Consider the following 24,513-nt stretch of genomic DNA (forward strand, 5'->3'; position numbering starts at 1 on the left):
CATGCCTTTTTGGGCCAAAAAAAAGATCAAAATTGTCAATTTTTTAAAGTTACGGACTTTACTCTGAAATTCAATTCGTGCAGGACCAAAATTGTCAATTCATAAGTTATAGGACGAAAATTGCAAATTCTCCCCCCCTCCCCCCCAAATGCATTTCCAGAGAAGGATTTCTCTAAAATAGGCTCTATATAAGATCCAAATGTATGTTGGAATAATGTCTAATTGAAATAGGGTTGAATACTCTCATAAAGAGGGTATATGATTGTGATCAACAACACAAATACAATAAGTGAGCGATCACAACACAAGTCTCCTCACAGAACACTTTATCCAAATACTCTATGGATTTGAAGTATATAAACAAGTGGTTTGCGTTGGTAGTAATCCATTAAGGCGAGAAAGGTATGTTCATGTATTTTCCATAATAATTGGAGCAAGGCCTAGAATGGGTGATCTTGAATATATCCGTGTGGGTGATCTTCAAGGTAACAAAAAAAATATGCTCGTGATCTAATCAAGATAAGGGTTTATAAATGAGCTAAATTCTGATACATGAATCGACATACGTCTGCTATCATAAATTCACTCGATCTGTGATTTTGCGTCAATGTACTAAATATTTTATGCACATAAGTTTTTTTATATTGCGAGATTATTTTATTATTTATTCTTCGTTTTCCAACAAAAAGAATATCACAAATTTTTATCATAAACTTGATTGCCCAATTAATTAAATAAAACCTTTTGTTCTATAGTCTCTTATTATGTCTTGACGATTTTGCCTATATATTTTCATCAAAAAGTAACTGGAATGATTGAGAAAAGCATAATCTAGAAGTTAGAATCTGTAAAAAAGCAAATTAAATATTAGAGGAATTAATTAACGTGAAGAAAATTTTTTATTTGGATTAGGTTTGGTCGAACAAAATCAATCATAGAGTAAGTGTATGATCACAATAGCTATGTAACTGGTTACTTTTCCTGAACTGTACACCAATCACATGACAAGTGTATTTCATTTGCCATATGATTGGTTCAAGAATGACCAAAATATTTATAATATATATATATTTATCACATAATTGATTAACTTTATGGACCCATTAATAATATTTGCCCGGTGAAAATACTTATACATAGGGTAAGTTATAGCTACCTCCACTGATATTTGATATAATATTTACTAATATCCCTTATTGTATAAAAAATTATAAATACCCCCCTCAAATAGAAAATAATTATGTAGCCTTAGAAGTTGAAATAGACATTACTATTTTATCCTTGTTGAAATTTTAAAAAAAAAATATTTAGAAAAATGTATAAAAAAATAGAGTGGGTAAAATATTCCATAGGGAATATTAATTCATAATAGTATTTTAAAAAAAATTCTAAAAAGTATATAAAATTTTAATTTAAAAGGGCATTTTGGTCAGTGCAACACAAAAATTTGATGAATGGGCTCATTGTTAGATGGACGTTAAAATCAGGAAGATATTTATAGTTTTGCAAACAACAAAAAAATATTTACAATTATGTCAAACCTCAGAGGAAGTGGCAATAATTTACTTTATATATATGCATATATATGAAAAAAATTGCAAAATTAATCCTGTAACTAAGGAGGGGGTGGCGTTATTAGTCCTGTAACTCTATGATTAGCAATTTTAGTCTTGTAAGTTCCAAAAAGATCGCAATTTTAGTCCTCCTTACAAATCTGGCAGAATTATGGACGTTTTTAACCTTTCCCAGTTTTAAAATGAGCATTTTAGTCTTTTTTCAATTATTTTGCATTTTAATGCATATTCTTGCACATGCTCGACTAGAATGGTATTAGAGCTTATAAAAAACCCCAATCCTCTACTGCGTGACATGTGGCGGCCTTGCCCAATCCTGAAGCGTAGCTCTGCGTATGGGGTGACCTCTAAGGGCCTGGCCAATAAGCCACCGATTTTGGGTTAGCAAGTTGATAGGTGCCTGCTATTGGGACACCCCAATTACAAGGGGTAAGCGGCTAGAATGGTATCAGAGATTTAGATTTATTGAAAAAATATTTGTTTATATTGTATTTAGATATTTTTTCTACTAACGGAGGAGACTCTTCAAGAAAAATGAAACCGAAATGAAAGTTCGAGTCACAATAGGGAATACATTCAAAATTCTGAAAGATCAAAAATGGAATTTCTTTATGGAAGTTCTAGAAAAGGGAGAAGATTAGCTCCAAACACTGAATGAGGGTTCGAGTGACAACCAGTAGTATTTTCAGATCTAGGAAAAATAGAGAAAGAATTTTGTCCTAGGAATTCTAAAGAAGGCTACAAAGTCAGATCCTGAACCACTTAATGAGAAGGAACGAGAAGAATGGTGAAGAATTCACCAAATTTAGAAGGTGCTGACAGGAAATAGGGTGAAAAATATCTATGCAACCGAAGCTCCCTTGTATCAGCTATTACTGAAGACAATATCTCTACTAGAAGAGTTTGGGGATTATGGGTCTATCTCACTGAAATAGACAAAGTCAAGCATCAATTCAAGATTTTCTTAAACAAAATGAATTGATCATTCCTATTAAACTCCATGATGGAAAAAAGTAATGAGTTTGCAGAAAGCTTATTTGAAAAGAAGAGGATGTTGATTTGAGGAAATTAAGCTACCAGTGGCCGAAGCAACAAGAATGAAGACGTGCAACATGCTGCATGTTGGACAATGGCATAACCATGTATGCCCTTGCTCAAAGAATCAAGAGAAACCCCTGTACGGGACAAAAATTCGGGTTACCCAAAAGAAACTTGAACAAAATCAAGATAAGGGTAAAAGAAAGAATTTTTACAAAACAAAGTAAAAATTAGTGAATATAAAAATCAAGAAAAAGATTGTCGGTAGAAAACAACAAAGACCAATAGTCAACAAAGCAGGAAAGCCAACTAACAATCACATGGCTGACAAGCCATTATGACCAACAGCCAGAAAGGATGTGGTTGATGACGAACACAATGACGTCTTTGAAAGATAAAAGATGATGACGAACGTAGACGTCATCAAAAAATAAGTTCGGAGTCCGGTCTGAAGTCCGCAGACGCTATAAATAAGAAAACATGAAGCAAATGGGGATTATCGAAAAACTTCTCCAACTCTTCAAAGCATCATATTTTGAGTGTGAAATCTTGTAATTTTTCGAATTCTTAGTTTATGGAGGTTTTCCCAACGAATCAAGTCCTCTATCCTATGAGAGGCTAAACAGTTGTCTCCTCCAATTAAGGAAATAATATCTATGTAATATTTTATATATTTTTTCAATAAATTAAAGGCTTCTATGCAACTTGTTTGTCCAAAATTCTATTAAATCCCTATATTGGAGTGTCTTTTACGCCCTAAGGTAGAAAAAGAAATAGGGGTTATGTTGTTTGTTGTTGAAGGAGTCAAGTACTTAAGAACCATCTGCTGTGTTAGTGTGGTTGGAAAAAATCTGTAAAACTGAGAATTTGAAATACCCGAGAACAAGACATTCGGAGCAAGGTATGAATATGAGGGCTTAATTTATTTCAAAAATATATTGGGCCTAACTTGGAGCATAGTGGACTATGGTAAAATTTTAGCTAGAAGGGCAAAATGGCCATAAAATGGCTGAAGGACCAAAATCTTGAACATTTGAAAGTTAAAGGACCAAAATTGCCAACTCCAAAGTTAGAGGATCAAAATTACCAACCTCTTAAAGATACAGAACCTAAATTGCAATAAGTCATATGAATGCATACACCTCTTGATCTTTATTCTTAATACCCATTATATTATACCCTTTTGTATCCTACATTATGATTTATAATTATATTAGTTATGGTGTATTTTATAACCACAATTTTTGTGGTCTATAAATACCACCATGTATTTCATTTGTAAATGAACTTTTGGAGAGAATAAGAAAGTGATTTGGAGGAAATATATGTATTGTTTCCTTATATTCTATTAGGAGTGATAGGCCAATAAACTTAAAATTTCTCTAAGTTTATAACAATATATATATATATATAGATTACATACTATCTATTGTGCCGGAGCAATATATTGAGTCCTAAAATGTTTAAAAAATATAATCATCATGTTCTATGTCCATATTATGTTGTGCCTGTAAATTATAGTTTACTTAAGCAAATTGATCATTTAGGTGCCAATTAATTAAAAACCCGATTTTAAGCTAAAAATACAGCTCCATCCATATAGGATGACAATTTCTTACTAGCCAACACATTACCAAGTCTTCGAGTGAATATTTTATGGGTGAAGTATGTGGGTTAATTAATTATCATGAGAGAGAGAGAGAGAGGTAGAGAGAGAAGTTCCTGGAAATCGTCATATTCAAGACTAGTAAACCCTCAGAAGATGCTGAATCATGTTGACGATAAATACCGACACTTGGTCGATACAACACTACTGTACATCATCCCTCAAATCAACAAATTAAACCAAAAACGCTACCAAAACTGAGAGAGAGAGAGAAATCATTTGATGAATTGAAGAATGGTGAGAGCTCCTTGCTGTGAGAAGATTGGACTGAAGAAAGGACCCTGGAGCCCTGAAGAAGACAAGATTTTGGTGGATCATATTCGGAAACATGGCCATGCAAATTGGCGGGCACTCCCCAAACAAGCTGGTAATAATTATCCGATCATTTTCTGAAAAGGGTTCGTCTCAGAACCCTTGGATCGTCCTGAGTCTTGTCAGTATCATCACAAGCATCGGGAAGTTTCTAAATTAGGAAAGTTTCTAAATTAGGAAACTTGTGTGTCCTGATCACACAGACAACACAGAGTTGTAGTATTAGGTTGTTCTGATCACTTGGGATTCACTGTTTTGAGGTTTCTCAGGTTTGCTGAGATGTGGGAAGAGTTGCAGACTGCGGTGGACGAACTATTTGAGGCCGGACGTAAAGAGGGGAAATTTCAGCAAAGAAGAAGAAGAAACCATCATCAACTTGCATGAAATGCTTGGAAATAGGTTAGACTAATTATCATCTTTAACCTAATCTGAGTGGATTTTGATCATACAATTTAAATTTTGATTCCTTCTATAGCATGTAATTTAAGATTGAAGCTAGTTCATATATTACAAATCTTTTAGTGTTACATATAGTAATTTTAATAATATTTCTTTAATTGTTTTATATATTTTTTAGTCTTGTAATTTTGACATTTTGGTATATGTATCCTTTATTTTTTTAGAATTGCAAAAGTGTCCTGTAATTTTTTGGCATTTCTCAACTTTGGTCCTTTCGGTACCTGATTTTGTTAAAATTGTCGGAATAAATCATGTGCATCTCACGTGGTTCATTTTTTAAAATAAATAATAATATGGCACATGATTTATTTCTAGACTTTCTGCAAAATCCTGCTCGGTGAAGACCAAAATTATGAAATGTTTAAAATGTTACGGGGCTCTTGCAATCATAGAAAGATAAAAAATAAAAAATTTCACATTATAAAATTACAAGATCAATAGTATATCTAATTTATTTCTTTAAATATAAAGATTACATGAATTTTTATATACATAGGGTATATATATATATATAGATATATGAATAAAATTGCAACACTAGTTAATTTTACAATAGGAAATACGTAAGACTGTTGATTCCACGACGAGTATAGATTATCCCTTTGTGATATGAGAAATAAGGTAAAAAAAAGAAAAAAAAGCCTAAGAAAAAAAGTATAGCAAATTATCTTCTATATTTCAAAAAATAAAATAAATCACCCCCTCCCTCCTATCTAAATCATTGATTGGGGTAATTTGTTTTATTTTTTAAAATATAGGGAGGTAATATGCTAATTCTTTTTTTACAAGGAACTTTTTTACTTATTTCACATATCACAAGGAGATAAAAATTACATGCAACCGGATAAAAATTAGGTTTTATCAGTATAAGATTAAGTCGACGTTCTTACATTACTAGTTTTTTCTATGAATATTGTCTATCCAGCATGCATTCGTGCATCGTAGTTGCAATTTCGATGCAAGTATAGTTTGCTTTAACAAAAATTATACGGATTTATGTTGAAAAAACGTCTCATAGGGGTAAAAAAACTTTTAAAACTAATAAGTCTAGTAAACTTTTTGTCTATTCAATGTGAGATACATATTAACATTATGAGTTTTCCAATGGAGTGGTTTGGGATAAGCACAGGAGCTGGATTCTTTGGTTGATCAGAGTAATTTAATACAATCATGTAGTCTATGAAATTCCAACGTTAATTTCTTGTTTCATTTTGATTAGGTGGTCTGAAATTGCAGCAAGTTTACCTGGACGAACAGACAATGAAATAAAAAATGTCTGGCATAGCTGCCTGAAGAAAAGGCTCAAAGATGACAACAACTCTTGTCAAGATGACAAGGAACTCTCAACTTCTGAAAATCCGAAATCCGACCCCAAAGTTTTAGAAAATTCCAATTCCAGCACTTCAGAGCAAGCTGTTTCTAGCCCACAAGGCCCCAAGGTTTGGACAAATTCCAATTTCAGTACCTCAGAAAGTGAAAATGAGCATTGGTTGGAGTATTTCCCTCAGATGGATGAAAGTTTGTGGTGGGATTTAGAATTGCAATTGGAAGAAAGCAACAAATTCCAGTTCCAATTTTCATTACCGAAGGAATCACAGATTGATGAGTTTTGGTACAATCTTTACATTGGAGCTGGAGAAATGACAAAGTTACCAGAGTTTTGACCCCGCCTACCTTTTTATTATTATTGTTCATCACTTCATATATTTTTTTAGGTTGCATTTCAATTCAACAAATTCCTTTGACATGTTTGGATAATTTTAAATAAGTTAAATACAATTTTTTCCCGTGAAACAAGCGAATATCTCTATGAAAAAAGAATTAGCAAATTACCCCCTATCTATGGCCAGTTTAGATGAAGTAAATTTTCAAAACACAGGAGCTAATTTGCTATTTTATTTTTCAGAGATTTTTTTATTTTTATTTTTTGTTTATTTCTCATTTCAAATGGAGTAAATTGCATTTTTCTCATTGTAAATATAAAAGATTTTAAATTCTTTCATTTTAATTTTGAACTATAAATTGAAGAATACGGATGAATTTCAAATTCCTTTTAAATGGAGTCGTTTGAAATCCTTTTTTGAAATCCTTCCTTCCAATACAAATACATCCTTTGTCAAACTCCAAATGATCATATATATTGAACTGAAACCAAATTGATGCGCTAAATAAATAAATATTGTGTTTACATAGAAGAGGGTTTCTTCTGAAAATAATAATAGGAAGGGAGTTTCTTTAGAATAGAGAAAATGCCATGGGATCTCCTTAACTTTTGATTAAAAAAAAAAAAGTGAAATAATTATACTTAAATATGAGAGACAGTGAATTTTTTTAAAGATAAATTGCAATTAACTTTCTTAAAATTTAACATAACTATAAATATCTCCTTAATGTTGATAAAATCATGTAATTCTTAAATGGAGTTTTGAAATTGTCAACTTTAGCTTATAGTATTTATTTAAAAAAATAAAAATTTGTGAAAAAATCGAAGAATATGGATGGCAAAATTTTTGAAAAATTGTAAAAAGTAGCCCTATTAATTCATAATGTATAAGAGCATTTTAGTCAGTTTATTATAAAAAAAAAAAAATAGATAAGAATCTAACAGAGACTAACGGATTGTTGGACGACCGCTAAAATGAATGTTATTAATTATGTCAAATTTAAAAAAAGCTCGATATAATTATTTGCCTTCTTTTAAAGCTCAAGAATCACATTACCAAGATTTTAGAAAGATTTTATATTTATTAGTGTTTTCATGAGGAGTCAATTAACCCGATAAAACCTAGTTACTATTTGCCAAATTCTAGAGAAGCTTTGGTTATAATATAGATCATGAAGTATCGATGAATAGTTAATTTGATACAATCATCTATTACCATAAATTACCAAAACACAATAAAACAATAACAATCACAACAATGTCGAGCCATCAAATACCTTCAACTTATATCTACATATATTGATAATTAAAGATGGATTTAAACACACTGAATTTCTTGTTTTCTGTGACTGTTTTCCGGAATGAAAGAGGTTAGAAAAACCCTGTTTTGGGGGTCTTGGAGACCCATCATATCTTTTTGGAATAATTACTATTTTTAATGTATAATGGGATAATTACATTAACATCTCTAATTTATTATCTATTTACGTAAATTCAAGATAATTACATTTACATCTCTAATTTATATGAAATAATTACAATTATATCTCTAATCTATAGTTTGTTTACATAAATTATTTTACCTTTTGCATAATTATGAAAATCACTCTTAACTGCCAAAAAATAGAGTAATTTATATAATAATATTAATATTTTTTAAAAATATATATAATTTTCGAAAAATAAAAATAATTTGTATAAATAACATTATCATTTTTAATGTGTATGTATAATTTATCCAAAAGCCGGGTGATTGGTCAAAAGAAGTGCAAATCGAATTATCCCTATCGTTCTGAAAATTAGATTGATTAGTTGGATGCTATTTGTACCTATTACTTCATCAAATTTGAGGTCAGAAGCATCAACAACTTACAAGAATTGACAACACAAATACAATAATCCGAAGTTAAAAACCATCATAAATCACAGAATACAAACCTACTAGACGAGCATAAATCTGAGGATCCAAAACTACCAAATATTTATTATCGAGGTATGAGAGGCAATTCTCCATAGTTATCATTCGATTCAGTCCACGACTGGAAAGGGTTACAAATTGAAAGATGTCCCCGCGCACAACAAATTACATGAAGAGTAAGATGAAAGCAGGCAGCTCCCGTCATTAGTCACCAACAATAATTAACGATCGCATTATTCAAATCTGCGAGTAATTCTATTATCACACACATCTGATCCTGCTAGGATTGGAGGAGAGATTAAGAAAGGCAAGAATATGCAAGTGCTTTCTCCTCACTGAGCTCTTGAGCAGTCAAATCCAACTTCTTTCGTGAGAACTCATCAATGGAGAGACCTGGATTATGGTAAAAGAAGTGAAAACAAACTTATTTCATAGAATCCCGCAAACACAAAGACTCATGTATGCATCTTGTTTCCAGGATGAAATGTAGCGGAATGACAAACTAACAATATTGGCATGGTCAAGGGCAAGCATTGAAGGAAAAACACAAACTGCGTGTGCAACCATAAAACACAAGTGTCAGAAGTAACCGGACATGCACATCATGTTCGAAATCCAACTGTACGGTCATAACTGAATCTGGTATCTACTTAACAAAGATCCCAACCAAGTGTGAACCAAATAGATCAGCAAATCACTTTTTTTGGAATCTCACAGCTCATGAACTACATGAAATTATAGGAAGATGAATCTCATGGGCAAAGTGTAACAACAGTATTCATATGTGATTATTTATAGCATTCTAGATAAAATAATGTCAAGAAATAGATGATCTATTTTCAGTTAATGTATTCTCACCTTGTACGATAGACCATTCTCCATTTTTGCAAGTAACTGGGAATGAATAAATCAGTCCAGTGGGGACATTGTATGAGCCATCAGAGTATACACCCATAGAAACCCAAGTACCCTGGAGTAGATTGAGGAAAAAGATCAGATGATCAGATTAATCCATTCTACATAGCAATTGAATGTGCATCAATCTAAAGGAACCTCCACCTACAGGTAAAGGACAGCTTACCTCCGGGGTTCCAAGGACCCAGTCACGAATATGGTCACATGCAGAACTAGCAGCAGAAAGTGCACTGGAAAACTTTCTAGCTTTGATTATAGCAGCACCACGCTGCTGGACAGTAGTTATGAACTCTCCATTCAACCTAACAAATTGAAAAAATTAAAGTTAGAACATAGGATAAGTTATGCGGCAATAAGAATTCAAACGCTTATTCATGGTAAATATAATTTTATAAACGGAACTTCTATACCATTCATCATCAGCAACAAGCTCACGTACAGGCTTCTCTCCAGCTGGAGTTTTGACAGATGCATGGTTGACATCAGGATACTGTGTTGAGGAGTGATTTCCCCAAATAATGACATTTTTAACATCTGATACTTGCACATTCAATCTCTCTGAAATCTGTCCAAGGGCCCTGTTATGGTCCAATCGAGTCAAACAAGTAATGTTCTGCTCTGGGATAGATGGCGCGAATTCTTTCAGAATCAAGGCATTGGTGTTGGCAGGATTAGCAACGACCAAAACCTGGAAGTAAAAACTCAAGAAGAATTAGCTAAACATCTCAAAAAGCACTATAACATCCACAAAATAAGTTTAAGAATTCTTATTATGTCTTTGGTTTTGTCCCCTACAAATGAATCCTACTGGCATCTAACTGCCATAATTTCACATGTATTATGGTGACAGTATCAAGCTGCAGATTTATAGATGTGTTTGTGCTGTCAGCAGAAGCACTCTTACACAGACAGATATAACTTTTAAAAAACAAAATCCATGAAGTTCATGTGTAATCACCTTACAGTTAGCTGCAGCATGCTTCTCAAGAGCAGAAGCTTGAGACTTGTAAATGGACACATTCTTTGACATTACATCTTTCCTCTCCATACCCTCTTTCCTGGGAAACCCACCAACCATAATAGCAATGCTAACACCAGTGCAAGCTTCAACAACATCAGTTGTGGCTACAACACCTGATTTAGACAACAAAAATGGATAAGTTTCATCTAACAATCCCCTTTTAAAAATAATTGGTAGGACATACATTCAGTCAAGAAAAATGGAATTTTTGCTTGACACTGTAAGGCAGCTAAATTAATACCTTTAAGAAGAGGGAATGCTGCATCCACCAATTCCATTTTGACTCCATTAAGAGCCTCAGCAGCAGGTGGAATATCAAGCATGTGAAGGATCACAGGCTGGTCAGCCCCCAACATAACTCCTCTGGCAATCATAGGAACCAGAGCATATCCGATTTGTCCTGTAAAAAGGGATTGCATTCACTAACACCGCTGAACCAAATCCAACCCAGAAAGAAACACCAGAAATCAATGAAAGTTCAAACTAGCACGAACTAAAGGTCAACTTCCTTTCATTACTAAACACCCCTCAAAGAAACTGCATCCCAATAAGTGTTTCACCCAAATCAGCATTCCAACACATAAATTTAATTCACAATATCTTTTTCCAAGTCAAAATCACTCCAGAAATACTAACTAGTCTAATTACAATATTAACTCTATATTTAAGAAAAAAGCTAGTCATATTGACGAAATAACTCAAGGAGTACATGAAGTCTCGCACTAAATAAACACAATCACATTTACGACTAGACAAATCTTATTATTCTTCTATAAAAATTATCTTTTCCAAATACTATCCGCTGTAGCACGTCATTCCTATACTAAATAATTTTGCACGATTTAAAATATATTATGAACTCGCCTTTGTGGTATATATTCTTTCACGCTTTGAAATATATTATAAATAAGAATAAAGTATATAAATCAGTACATTACATTAATTTAAAAAAGAATAAATAATAATTTATCAATTAATGTAAATTTTGAAAAGTTAGATAAATTAGTTATTTTATGTCATTTTTTACTTGACCAAAAATTAGCACGGCGGTGTCGTTGTTCGCTGCGAGAGTTTTGGGGCTTTTCTTTTTACATTATTATGGAAGTATAGATAAAGGATTTCCGCTTAGCCAGATATTTAACAAAACAAATTGAAAAGAAAGCATCAGTTAACCCAATTAATCAGCAATAATTCGAGACACATAGAATAAAGATCGTTAAATCAAACTTAACCGGAAAAGGCGACACCAAGGCACTCTATTACAAGCACTCCTACCAACAGATCCACAATCCAACAAGTTAATCAACACGAAAAACTGATCCAACAGTCATTTAAAGTAAACGAATTCTACAAAAACAAAAAACAAAAAAAGACACGAGACAGATCCAGAAACGAACGGCCAGTTACGGAAATAGTACCTGCGGCGCCGGTTACGAGAACACGCACTGGTTCTTTCGCCATCTCTAAGAACAGATCTGCGATCTGAAAACTGGTGAAATCTAATGACAGGTGAGTGAGTTTGAGAGAGCAGTGAAAAGGCTGAGACTGTACTCGAGAAGAGTGTGATTTGATTTATAGGAACGAGTGAACTCTTGACTTCGCCCACGGAAAATTGGATATTCCATGGAACACGGAATACGTCGTCGTTCACTGCGGTCTTATTAAAACGATATTTTTGTCCTATGGAAATTAATAAATAGTACTACTTTTTTCTTATAAGTATTTATATCAATTATTATAGTTTTGAATAAGGCAAAATACTATAATTATAAAAACACAATTTCAATAACACCAATTTCAGTATCGTTCCACGACCACAATCAACCAATATTCTTTCTACAGTCACGAAGTTGCAATTTCAATAACACCAATTAATGGATATTTGTCACACAATTTCATGAAATTATGAAGTAATAATGTCAATAGTCAAGCAAATCGATATCAAATCAAACACTATCCACAACATGATTCATACGTCATTAAAATTTAATTCTCTGAATTATTACCCTTCAACTCCCCAACTCATATTAAATTAACTACTCAATCAACTTCTTTTCAAAATTAATTCTATGCAATTTTCATGTACTTAAAAATTAAATTTACCCCAATTTTGTTTAAGCTTATTGTTAATTGAAATTGAAATAATGTATTAGTATTTTTTTTGTAGTTATATATAATAATCGTTATCAATATAACATATACTATCAAAGTAAATGTCAATTTTTAATTTAATTTGAGTAAAATAATTAATACATTAAAAAAAATGCAAAATAATTTTTCTATGTTTGTAAACCATGCCAAATTTTAATATAAAAAAATAAATTATGAATTTCAATAAAATAAAAATATTACTAAAAATTATGGGGTAGGTATTATGTGTTAACGAAATGAAGTAGTAGATAAAATATTAACCAAATATGGAAGGCGCAACACGTCAACCAACGAACGGCACTTTTCTACCCTCTATCTCCGCAGGAGGATATCTATTCAAAATTTTCCATGGCTTCATCGTCCGGCTCCTCTATAGTACCCGCGTTTCTCCTCAACAAAAGAAGCTCCACCGGAGGTATCTCCGACCGTCATTTGACGCAACGCTTGGCGCCGGCCCCTGAAGGCGGGAGGAATCTCGCGTTGCTTTGGAAGTGGAAGAGGAAGAAGAGGAGCAGCTTCGTTATTTTCAGCAAACAGCGTCATGAAAACGCGTTGCAGTACAAGAAGCTCGGGGACTCCGACCTTGTCATCAGCGAGATTACTCTTGGCACTGTGAGCAATTTTAACTTGGGTTTGATTTCCTAATTAATTTTCATCATCAGACTTATGAATGATGTTGATCGTTGAACCAAAGCGCCTGTTTGGATCACATTGTTAGGCGTAAGGCTCTAGGGTTTGGATATCGGGATTTACTGAATATTATTGTAGCAGAGTTTTGGTAATTGATAATGAATTTGTATTCTATGCATATTCCAGATGACATATGGGGAGCAGAATACAGAGAAAGAGGCTCACGAGCAACTTAGTTACTCGTTTGAGCGCGGAATTAATGCTCTGGACACAGCAGAAGTGGTAAGGCTCAAGGAGACCTGTTAAATTATATTATCCAACTAATATTATAGATACTGCACTAGTGATTAATTGTCCGGAAATTGGGACTAGAATGAAAATGTCAAGTTAGTTAGGGGCAGTTAGGGGCTTTGAGGTGAGAGCTCAAGATAATCAATTCAAATAATATCATTGAGGAGAGCTTTTGGAATCATAAACTTGAGTAATTCTGTCTCGAAGGATTATATTTTACTTTCTCTGGCTTTTTCTTTTTATACTACTTAGCCTATTACCACAAGACATGGCATTCACCTTTGTGGTAACTTGGTGGAGGCTGAAATTATTGCTTGTATATCTTACTTGATTCTAAACACTCAAAATTAAGACTTTTCTAGTGTAGTCAAATAACATATTTGGGATGCATTTGGTAACATACCATTGGGAACTGAAGATGAGATTTCCTCAAAAAACAAGCAAAAAATTTTGTAACTTTTGTGCCTGGTGGTGTTGAAATGTACTGTATCCTAATCAGATAACGATTCACTGCAATTCTTGTACTTTCTTTGAATGGGTGCTAAGTGGCACCATTGTGGCAGGGACGTGTCGTTTTTACTAGAACCTTCATGTGATTCTTTATGCATATTTATATTAGGCCGCATCTAGTACAAGTTACACATATTCTAGAGGGAGTAACTAGAATTTTCACCTTATTATACCTTTCTGTGTTGGGCTCTTCAATTAGGTTTGTGATGAGCTAGTTACAGATATTCGGGAGTATTCAGGTTTAGAGAGGATTTGGGTGTGAGATTGCCAAAATATTTGTAATTGCTTGGTAAATGGCAGGCTCACTGTCTTTACCCATGAATATAGGCTTTTCGATCAATCCTAACCACTTATATTACCCGATGTTATTTTGTGTTCTTCTTTGACTTCGCTTTTTTCATTTATTTTGGCATATGGATTTCTGTGACAAATTTTAAATGCCTAATTTTGGGTGGTTCAGAAGGTTCCTCCTTAGTGCTCTGGTCTAGGGTGATTCACTTTCTCTAAGGTAGAAAAGAGCTTACTATTAAGTAGTTGAAGCTAGATAGATTTTCTATAACAAGTTTCATGTACTTAGTATTTGGTGATTGAGTTTTAAGGTCTATGGGACCAGAAGGAATGACTTAGTACTATGATTCTCTCAGCTGGAATACAACTTTCTATTAAGTATTTGGAATAGACTTGATTTTGAAACTAGTTAATGACTGTCCTCTTTTTTCTCCTTAAAAGTATCCAATCCCTGCCAAAAAGGAGACACAAGGAAGGACAGATCAGTACATTGCGAGCTGGCTGAAATCTCAACCCCGAGACAAGGTACTCCACAGTTATTTCACTGATTAAGAGGGTATTTGGATAAGCTTATTTGAAAGCTTATAAGCTCTTGAAAACCGTTTGGCAAATTTTTTTTTAAGAGATTATAAGATCCTAAAATAAGATGTTTTGAGTCTTAAATCTTTTTTAACTTCAACCCACTCTTCAACATCTTACAATTTCTTTAAATCTTAATATCCAATAAGCAAAAACACCCTAATAATTTATTAGCATTTGACCTTTACCTTCATATAATTGACGTTTTTCCTTGCACAGCAAAATTATCTATTTATATCATTTTAAATTCTAATAGTTTGATGGCTTTTTGGGTCTTTATTACATTATGAAAAGCTTATAACGTCAAACACTCTAACATGTTATTGGCTCTGGCATATTATTTATCCGAACACTTTAAGAGTTTATTTTTTTTAACATTTTAGAGCTTCTAAGATGTAGGAGCTTATAACATGTTTTCAACAAGGTTAGCCAAACACCCTCTAAATCTTTATTCAGTTTTCTAATTTTTCTTTTCTTTTTCTGCTCCTAGTTTCACAATGGACTTCCCAGAGCATGGTCTTACTAAGTGCCCAATGACCCAGAGTTTTTTGAGCTATTATGCCTGAACCCTCTTATAATACATCATTTCTCTTTAATTAAGGTTATTTTGGCCACAAAAGTTGCTGGCTACTCAGAGCGAACAAGTTATTTACGTGACAACTCAAACGTAGTGCGAGTAGATGCTGCTAATATCAAGGAAAGTGTTGAGAAAAGTCTTAAACGTCTTAATACAGATTACATTGACTTACTCCAAATACACTGGTAAATTCCTTACTCGATCTTTCTGGCTTCTTATTCTTTACTTCCTACACAATCTGTTGCTTATATATTTGTAAAAGTTGCATCGCATATCTCTTGATTGATCCAATAATCTAATTATTGTATGTAGTAACCAGTAATAATGAGAAACAACCATTAGGTGACATTTTAAGTCGTTCGAATAGTTCACCTGTAGTAGCTGGTGCTGTCTTTCTAAGATCTCAAAAGTTAGTCAAGTGGTCACACTAACATAAAGAATTGAAAATGCTTACTGGTCATTAAATCTGGTAAAGGAATTATTCACATATATACGTGAGCTAGCAGTTCTTTTCTTATTCACTTGGATTTGCTACAAGTTCGAGAACCAATTGAAAATTTCCAATTCCCACCTGCTTGAGTCCAATACCCTTTTGCTTAGCTATGAACAAGTTGCCCAAAATTCAACAGAATGTAAACTTGTTTATTTCCTGGTTATCTTGCAGCAAAATTGTCATCTTAGACTCTTTCTCACACGCTCACACACACGCATGTACTCACAGACTTCATCCTTCCATTTCCTTTGAGTTGTACCTGTGTGATATCAGGCCAGATCGCCATGTTGCATTATTTGGAGAATATTTTTATGATCCTTCAAAGTGGAGGTCAAGCGTGTCTTTCATTGAGCAGCTGAGGGGATTTCAAGAACTCATTGATCAAGGAAAGGTAAATTTCCACCAGTATGACTTTTTCGTTTCTGAAATGCTTGTCAGCATTCATAATGGCAACTATTGAAGACAAGTAGCACGTTTCTGGAAAAACTAAGGTACTATTTCATTACATTATATTAACAGAAATACCCACAATTGTAATCTTGCATGAAGTTGATTGATAGTATAGAAACTCATCCATTTACTAATTTGTTATCAGAAAGTAAAATTATTGATTATCTGGCAACAGGCTTTTATGATACCTGGATAATCATGACATAGACTAAGAAATCAAGCCAAGCAGGCCTAAGATTTCATCCATGAATGAATGAGGCACCAAGCAATCCCATTGTCTATATATTTACTTTCACAACTTTTTCTAAAATTTGTATCAGTAATCAATGTGAGTTTCGTAATCAGATGCAAAACTTCATATTTTCATGATAGGATTGTTGTAAGCTGAGTGTTACCTTCTCGAATTTATGCATTCCATCCAGAGAAAGGTACATCAGTTCATTGGGTGCAGTTTTCAGTCTGTTCTGTAGAACAAGCATACATGTCAGAGAAAATGCTATGCTCAGCTAAAATTTTTCATCTCAAGAACTACAGAGTAAGCTGTATTTGGATAGCTTGTTTGGCTTAATTCTATCAAAAACTCAAGAAACTGGAGAAGTGATTTTACAAGCAACTTCTATTATTTACATCCAACTGAAATGGTGAGTCTATTATCTGTATTACGAATTTGATGGCAATGCTAGAAACTTACAGGTAAGGTACATTGGTGTTTCCAATGAAACCTCATATGGAGTAATGGAGTTTGTTCATGCTGCTAAAGTTGAAGGACTGCCAAAGATTGTCAGTATCCAGAACAACTACAGTTTGCTGGTTAGGTGCAAGTTCGAACGTAAGTTCTCTTACTTCATAATCAGGGAACAATTTTAAATCAATTCACCTTCCAGGTCAAAATTTTATCTTGTAGTACTCTTTCCGAAATTTTATTATAATAAAGCAATAAACTGTTGGTTCTGTATCTTTATGATCTTCCCATGAGAGCAAAGCACTGCTGCTGTCCCACTCCTATTCATAAGTGTAGGCTTTTTGTCATTGTGGTAGTGCGTGGGTCTGTGTTTTTATGTCCTCTAGTAAAACTCCTACAAAGATGTGTGAGATGTTCCCATAGGTGCCCTTTTTTTCCAATAATGAATAGAGGGTGGATATCCATTGATCTATGCTGAAGAACACAATCTTTACTCAGTGAAGAAAAAGATGGATAAGACTTTCTTACTTGCTTGAACCCTGACAGCAAGTGCAATAAGCATCAAGCTCAGACGACCACAGCAGCTACTGGATCAGCAAAATTTCTTTCCATTATACACCAATTAAGTGAACTTTTCGATTGGTGGAACTCTTGATCAGAGAATATACATATATATAAGTGAAATTACCTTATCTATACTAGAATTCCAAATTACCTTCCCATTGCTTTCAGAATTAAAACTACCACAGAACAATATTTGTGGAGAGATAGATGATGAAATACAGAGAAAATTGTTCCTAAGAGGCTCCTCTTTACTGCAGTGATTACTCCAAAACCTGAGCCTGGTATATTCATGCAACAAAGCCTATGAACTCAGGATAATTCTACCCCTCCATCCCTCCACACTGTTGGAACTTAGCAGAGAGAATTGTGTTTCTTTGCTATAAGGAGGTGGACATCTCCATCCATCTCCAAATAAGCATTTCCCAATTTCAAAATTCTGTCCAATTGAGCTCACATGCATGTTAAAAGATAAGGAGTAACTGAAATATGTGAGTTTGAAGACTCTTGGATTAGAACGAAACAATAATTCAAGGCTATTCTATTAGATGTTACATCTAATGATGACATTATGTTGGACTTGAAAGCTGTGGCACTTCATAGAGGTGGATCATTTTGATTATAGCAGTCTCATAGTTTATCATTTGATACTGTGCAGTTGATCTCGTTGAAGTATGCCACCCAAACAACTGCAACATTGGTTTACTTGCTTATTCTCCACTTGCCGGTGGAGCATTATCTGGGAAGTACCTAGACATTGATTCTGAAGCTGCCAAAAGGGGGAGGTTTAACCTCTTTCCTGGCTACATGGGAAGATACAATAAGTCTATGGCTCAGGTATGCATTGACACTCCAACTAAAGACTTGATGCTGATTTTTCTTTTTTTCTTTTTATTGTTATCTCATGCTTGCAAATGATTTTTAGATGCTACTTCGCCAAGCAACATCGTTATAGATTGCATTTTTAGCTCCGTGAAACTATTTAACCAGATACTTATTTATATGAGCTTCTAGTTTCCATTTCATGCCTTCTTTGGTACTCTCAGCTTGTAAGTCTTTCATGACCTAGTATTAAACTCGAGCCACATCAACCTTGTTTGCACTAACTCCAAGATTCGTGAACTAGCATATCACAAGCTATCGCGTTTACCTATACATGAAAATAGTATTTGCAAAGAAATAATATTTTCTCCTTTCTCTTCATCATGTCAAGCATTAATATTAGTTACCCCAACTAAATATCACTTCCTGATGCTCAACGTCACATATACTTGTATTGTTTGAGAACTAACTAGCCATTACAGTTAACCAAAGTACTTGGAATTTCATCTTCTCATTTCATATTGCATAATTATGCAGATGTAACCTTGACAGATCTGACATTTTTCATTGAACTCCAGGAAGTTACGGCCAAATACCTTGAAGTGGCAAAGAAGCATGGGCTAAGCCTCGTTGAGTTAGCTCTTGGATTTGCACGAGACCGACCATTTGTCACCAGTTCAATAATAGGTGCCACTACTATTGACCAATTAAAAGAAGATATTGATGCCTTTTTGAAAACGGAGAGGCCTTTGCCACCTGAAGTTGTGACAGATATCAATGATATCTTCAAGAGATACAAAGATCCAGCTATAAATTAGGTTCACAGCATTACATTGATTTCCATTTTGTTCCAATAATATGTTATCTTAGTAGCATTTATTTTATTTCTTCAATTGAAACTTACAAACATTTAAAGACATGTTTGTAAAAGGTCTAGTTCCTGAAGTTCAAATATTTAGATATATGTCTGAGCGATGAGCATATACATAAGTTGTGGATGTTCAATACTGTCAAAATTAGGACTCGTCTGATAATGAAGGTTTTGGACTGTTAGCGAGACAGAAACTTTTTAAGTATTTGGAGAAATGCCCCACAGCTGAAACAAAGAAAAGGCATTGAATGTGGCTTCTGGATTTGTAGCTTTCTTCGACATGTTTGAAAGAGAGAACAGTAGTTGTTGTATGAGACATCCTCTTTTGCCAGTTTATAGAATGAGGTGATGATGACGTAGGAAGACGTCATACATTGGTTGCAAACGAGGAGTTTAAGTGGTTTATAAGTCACCAGGCTTTTAGTTCCGAGCTACCTTTCATGGACAAAATCTTAAGATTCATACAAAATCGGAGTGAATAATAGCTTATGAAATAGTTGACTGATTGAATCGCAAGCCATGTTATTTGATGCCGACGAGGCCATATGTTCATCTTAAGTCCCTTGTCGTGAGGTTGATGATGTAAGCAAGCATCACAAATTGGTTGCAAACGAGTAGTTTGAACGATTTATAAGCTCCAATGCCTTTTATCCCTAACGAGATGCCTTTTCAAAGTAAAACTATAAAATTTGTATGAAATTAAAACAAATAATATCTGAGCAATGGAGTTACAAGTCATATTAGATGAGAATTTTGTGACGTTGAACATTTTGGTCAACTGCCGATTCCTTCAACTTATGAATATGGCTCGTGAGAATTGGCACGGGCAACATAAGTGGTGAGTTGGAGAAATCATGGTAATTTCTAATCCAATGTCATAGTAAGGCAAATAAACTTGCGATATATTTGATACAGACTAGATATTATTGGATTATGAAACGTGATCCATTATCACCTGTAGTCCTATTAAATTGCAAATTCAATCTCGCACCTAGGAATGAATTTGTAAATTTATAATATGATATAGACGTTCTAATGTAAAAAACATATGATGCTTGGCCTTTTAATTTATTCTTAAATATCTATCTTAATAAAATAGAATTTGACTGATCAGACATGGGTTCACATGGTCAATGGGGAAGTAGAATAGGGTTTTACTCTGAACTTATCCCATCCAAATTATTGGATTTAGTGATAGATTTTTATTTTGTGGACTCCACCGTGTTTGGGATGGTCTCAAGTCTTCTCTTGAACAGGTCTCGAATAATATTTATAAATATATTTAAGGAATATAGTATTTTTAGTCCTATAAATTAGGTCTGATTGTAGGTTGCCAAGATTCGGGTCGGATGGTGACCTTGGATTGCCCTTAGGTGGGATTGCAATTACCTCGTCAAGCTTCCTGTAAGTAGATTTTGATAACAAAGAACACGTTAGGCTTGTCGGGTTGCCCCCAACTAAGGCTATTCGATATTTAAATTAGAAAACGGAGTCGAATTCGATCCGGAAGGGCTACCAGGGTCGAAAATAGCATTAATTGCACCTCCCATAAATGTTTATGATTGACAGTATTTATGTTTGTCATACTGTTGTGGAATTGCTAATCCCGTAACGAATGGTAGTAAAAATAAAACGGGCCTAACTTATTAGAAATATTATTTTCCCTATATTTAATTTGTTCAAAATCAATTCTACTTTTTAACACAATAATTAGTTATTAGGTACTTATAAATAATAATTTTAATTTTTTCAAGGAACTTATATTGAATAGTGAAGAAAGTAAAAAATTTAATCAGACTTTCCACGTCAAACCCGTTGGCTCTAGAGCCGAATTGGAGCGGGGTGAATTCGAAGCAGAGTAGATCTAGGTTTTTTCCCGATTACAGACGGGTTGGTGGGACTCCGACTCTGACTCTGGTCCGGTAAAACTTGCCCCAAACATGTACTAATCTCATTCCTAGCAGAATTTTTCGAACCGTATGAACCCTTTTCTTGTATTTAAATGTATACATTTCACAATCTTCCAACATAACAATCTAACAAAAATTATCAACACCCACATAATCTACAGTAACACTTAATACAACATTAGTTGAACTCACTCAAATTTTACATGGACTACAATTTTCAAACTAATCATGTAGTACAGCAAGAGTAGTAACCAAAATTTGGCAATTGAAAGGACAATAATGCAACCCCACTACCAACAGTCATCTACACCATTTCACTTCATGCCCATTACAATAAACTTTTCTTAGACCTTTTCCATTTTCACATTTCAGTTCCATCCGACCGTTCGACTATAAACATTTGCGTTCATCAACTTCAACATCGCCTTGGCTTTAGCTATCCTAAATCTACTCGTATTATTATTGTTTTGTCGCAATTTTTTTAAAAATAGTTCGATTTTTTTAAGGTAATTATTTAAATTCAGACCCATTTAAGTAAAAAGAAAAATAGAAAGTTGAAGGGTACGTGAAGGGCCTAAATGGATAGATTGCAGTCCAAGTTGGAGAGATGACAAAATTGTTGGTCAAAGCACTAGCAACATATCATGCTCCATTGCCAAGTAAAGCACTACCTATGCATCAGTCATGTGTGCCACTAGCAGCACTCTGAAGCTTGACTCCAATACATCATGGGTGGCGCATGTGAGTCTTCACTTTTATGTGTATTGCCAATTTTATATATATACATGTGATTATTATTGCATCCAATTCTTGAAAACCATTAATCTTACGAGACTGAAATTTTGAAGGAAATTAGTCTTGTTTGAGTAAGTTAATGATGTTACACTTGGGCCATGTTTATCTCGGACATTGGATTATCTAATCTTAGTCGGCAAAATTACACTGTTAGTCCCGTAGAATACGGAGTTCTACACTTTTACTCTTTTAATTTACGAAATTTTTAAAATAATTTCAAAATTAAGAAAATTCGACAATTAGTCCCATACACCATAAAGTAGATGATTAAATGTAGCGAGTTTTCTCAATTTAAAACCATTGAGGACTAGACGTATCGAGTTTTCTTAATTTTCGAACTCTTTTACAAATTTTGCAAAGTAGAGAATTAAATGTATTGAACACCCTTATCCTATAAGAAAAAAAAGGTATAATTTTACCAGTGTTAGTATAACTTCATATTTACCCTCCCCTATTCCAAGTAGTATTGCATGGTTACATTACTATTTTGTCCTCAACAAGACAAATAGATGAAAATTTCAAGTGTCTTCATTGGAAAAGATTTATTATTGACTATATTACTAATGGTTATGGCTAAAAACTATATAAAGTAACTACTATTAATCATAGTTAAATAAAATTGATGCAAAAAATTAATTTTTTCACTATGAAAAGTTTATTTGCCACGGCTAAGTGTAATGATCAAAACATTTACCATGCTTTTAGCCACCATCACAAAAGTTACGGCTAACACGTTGCATGGCCGTGGTCAATAATTATTTGTTATGACTATTTGTTATTAATCATGACAATTAACCGTAGTTAAATGTTTATAATTTTTTAGTGCGAGTTGCCAGCGACGTACCATGGACTCGCCATATACGTTGGTCTAAAGAAATAGTTGGATTGAAATTTCCCTTGTTTCTTTTAGAAAAAATGTAATTTATTCTATGTTATACGAAAAAATGAGCAAAAAAAATCACAAATAAAAAATAAAATAACAAATTATTTTCTGTGTTTTGAAAAATGAAACAAATTATGCCATATCTAAATCATTAATAAGGAATAATTTACTTTATTTTTTAAAACACAAGGGATTAATTTGTTAATTCTTTTTTCACAAAAAGTATTCACTCATTCCACGTATCATATCATAGGGGTACATTGCGTTTACCCTTTTATGTTTTTGGTAGGGCAGTGTCCTAAATCAGTCTTTTTCTAACAATCGGAATCCCATAACATAAACGGATCAAGACGTTGCCGATGTTATTACGACGGATATAAACCTTAGCTTCAAAGGCGACAATAATGGAGGATACAGAGAAGGAAGTTAGCTCACATTTAGTTCTAACGTGTGTCAGCTTCTTAAATTTTTGTCATGCTGAAATTAAAAGGACAAACAGGGGCATTCTCGTCATTGAGACATACAAAATTGGGGGCAAAGAGGGGAAAAAAATTATTACAATTAGGCTGTGGGGCCCATAGATTACAATCTTACCATCAACGGTCGTATTATAGTAGGGTTCTTTTGATAGCACTCTGAACTGGTAAACGCCTATGTGCCTCGAATGTGGGCTACATCCAGTCTTACAAGGAGAATTATTTTATTTTAAAAAGTATATAGGAATAAATTATTATTTTTTTATTATAGAATAATAATTTATTTATTTATAATATTATAGAAGGATAACCTGCATTAAGCCCACTTTTTATGGACTCGAGACTCGACTGGGGGCAAATGTTAAGTTGTACTTATGTGTTGTTTTATTTTGAGATAGGGGTATTTGTGTAAATTTTTGTCACTAAATATATATAAAGAGAGTGTTTGTGTATCTGGACTTAATACTGTTACTGTGATTTACCCTGAATTTTTTAGGCGTTCCTTTTCACTTTTTTTTGGAAAATCGAGAGGAAGAAAAATAGAAATAAGTGCGTATGTCTTTCGGAGTTTTTAATAGTTTTGATTTCGTATTTTGTATAAGTGTAATTAGATAAATAAGTATAAGTTATAACACATTATATGATGTGTTTTGTAAAGATATAAGCAAACATTTGAATATGTTTTTGGCTATTTCGAAAGGAGAAAAATGAAAACAAACAATCTGATCTTTTCATAGTTTATCATATTGCTAATAATTGTATATATCTATATAAAGTATCTTTTTCTCTTACCAAATGACAATTATGATATCGGAATACCAATTTTATTATTATTTCAATAATACCCTTAAATTGATTTTTCTTTTTTTTGTTGTTGCTTTAATTTCTTTTTTAGAAATATGATGAATTGGTTTATATATATATATTTATTCATAATATATTTTAAAATACAAAATATTATTTATTTTATATATATAG

General features: G+C 33.3%; 3 protein-coding genes across 4 annotated transcripts; 2 read left to right on the forward strand and 1 right to left on the reverse strand.

Annotated features, from left to right (window-relative positions):
• On the forward strand, window positions 4,416-6,829 carry LOC105158537 (myb-related protein Myb4-like). Its single transcript, XM_011075319.2, has 3 exons — window positions 4,416-4,645; window positions 4,860-4,989; window positions 6,269-6,829. The coding sequence occupies exons 1-3, from the start codon at window positions 4,513-4,515 to the stop codon at window positions 6,711-6,713; spliced, it is 708 nt and encodes a 235-aa protein (XP_011073621.1). The 5' UTR covers window positions 4,416-4,512; the 3' UTR covers window positions 6,714-6,829.
• On the reverse strand, window positions 8,609-12,144 carry LOC105158461 (malate dehydrogenase). The gene is made up of 7 exons (XM_011075227.2): window positions 11,985-12,144; window positions 10,808-10,966; window positions 10,504-10,679; window positions 9,956-10,233; window positions 9,712-9,847; window positions 9,489-9,600; window positions 8,609-9,023 (listed from the first exon to the last, which is right to left on the reverse strand). Exons 1-7 carry the CDS (start codon window positions 12,025-12,027, stop codon window positions 8,929-8,931), a joined length of 999 nt encoding a protein of 332 aa, XP_011073529.1. The 5' UTR covers window positions 12,028-12,144; the 3' UTR covers window positions 8,609-8,928.
• LOC105158462 (protein tas) lies at window positions 12,998-19,706 on the forward strand. Of its 2 annotated transcripts, none has more exons than XM_020692224.1 (8): window positions 12,998-13,329; window positions 13,534-13,629; window positions 14,878-14,961; window positions 15,617-15,777; window positions 16,257-16,476; window positions 17,229-17,364; window positions 18,437-18,615; window positions 19,179-19,706. In XM_020692224.1, the coding sequence occupies exons 1-8, from the start codon at window positions 13,066-13,068 to the stop codon at window positions 19,416-19,418; spliced, it is 1,380 nt and encodes a 459-aa protein (XP_020547883.1). In that variant the 5' UTR covers window positions 12,998-13,065; the 3' UTR covers window positions 19,419-19,706. The 2 variants fall into 2 exon arrangements, with proteins under 2 accessions (XP_020547883.1, XP_011073530.1); XM_011075228.2 differs by having other exon boundaries at window positions 16,359-16,476.

Source organism: Sesamum indicum, linkage group LG3 (assembly GCF_000512975.1).
Source record: "Sesamum indicum cultivar Zhongzhi No. 13 linkage group LG3, S_indicum_v1.0, whole genome shotgun sequence".
In the NCBI taxonomy this organism is placed as follows: domain Eukaryota; kingdom Viridiplantae; phylum Streptophyta; class Magnoliopsida; order Lamiales; family Pedaliaceae; genus Sesamum; species Sesamum indicum.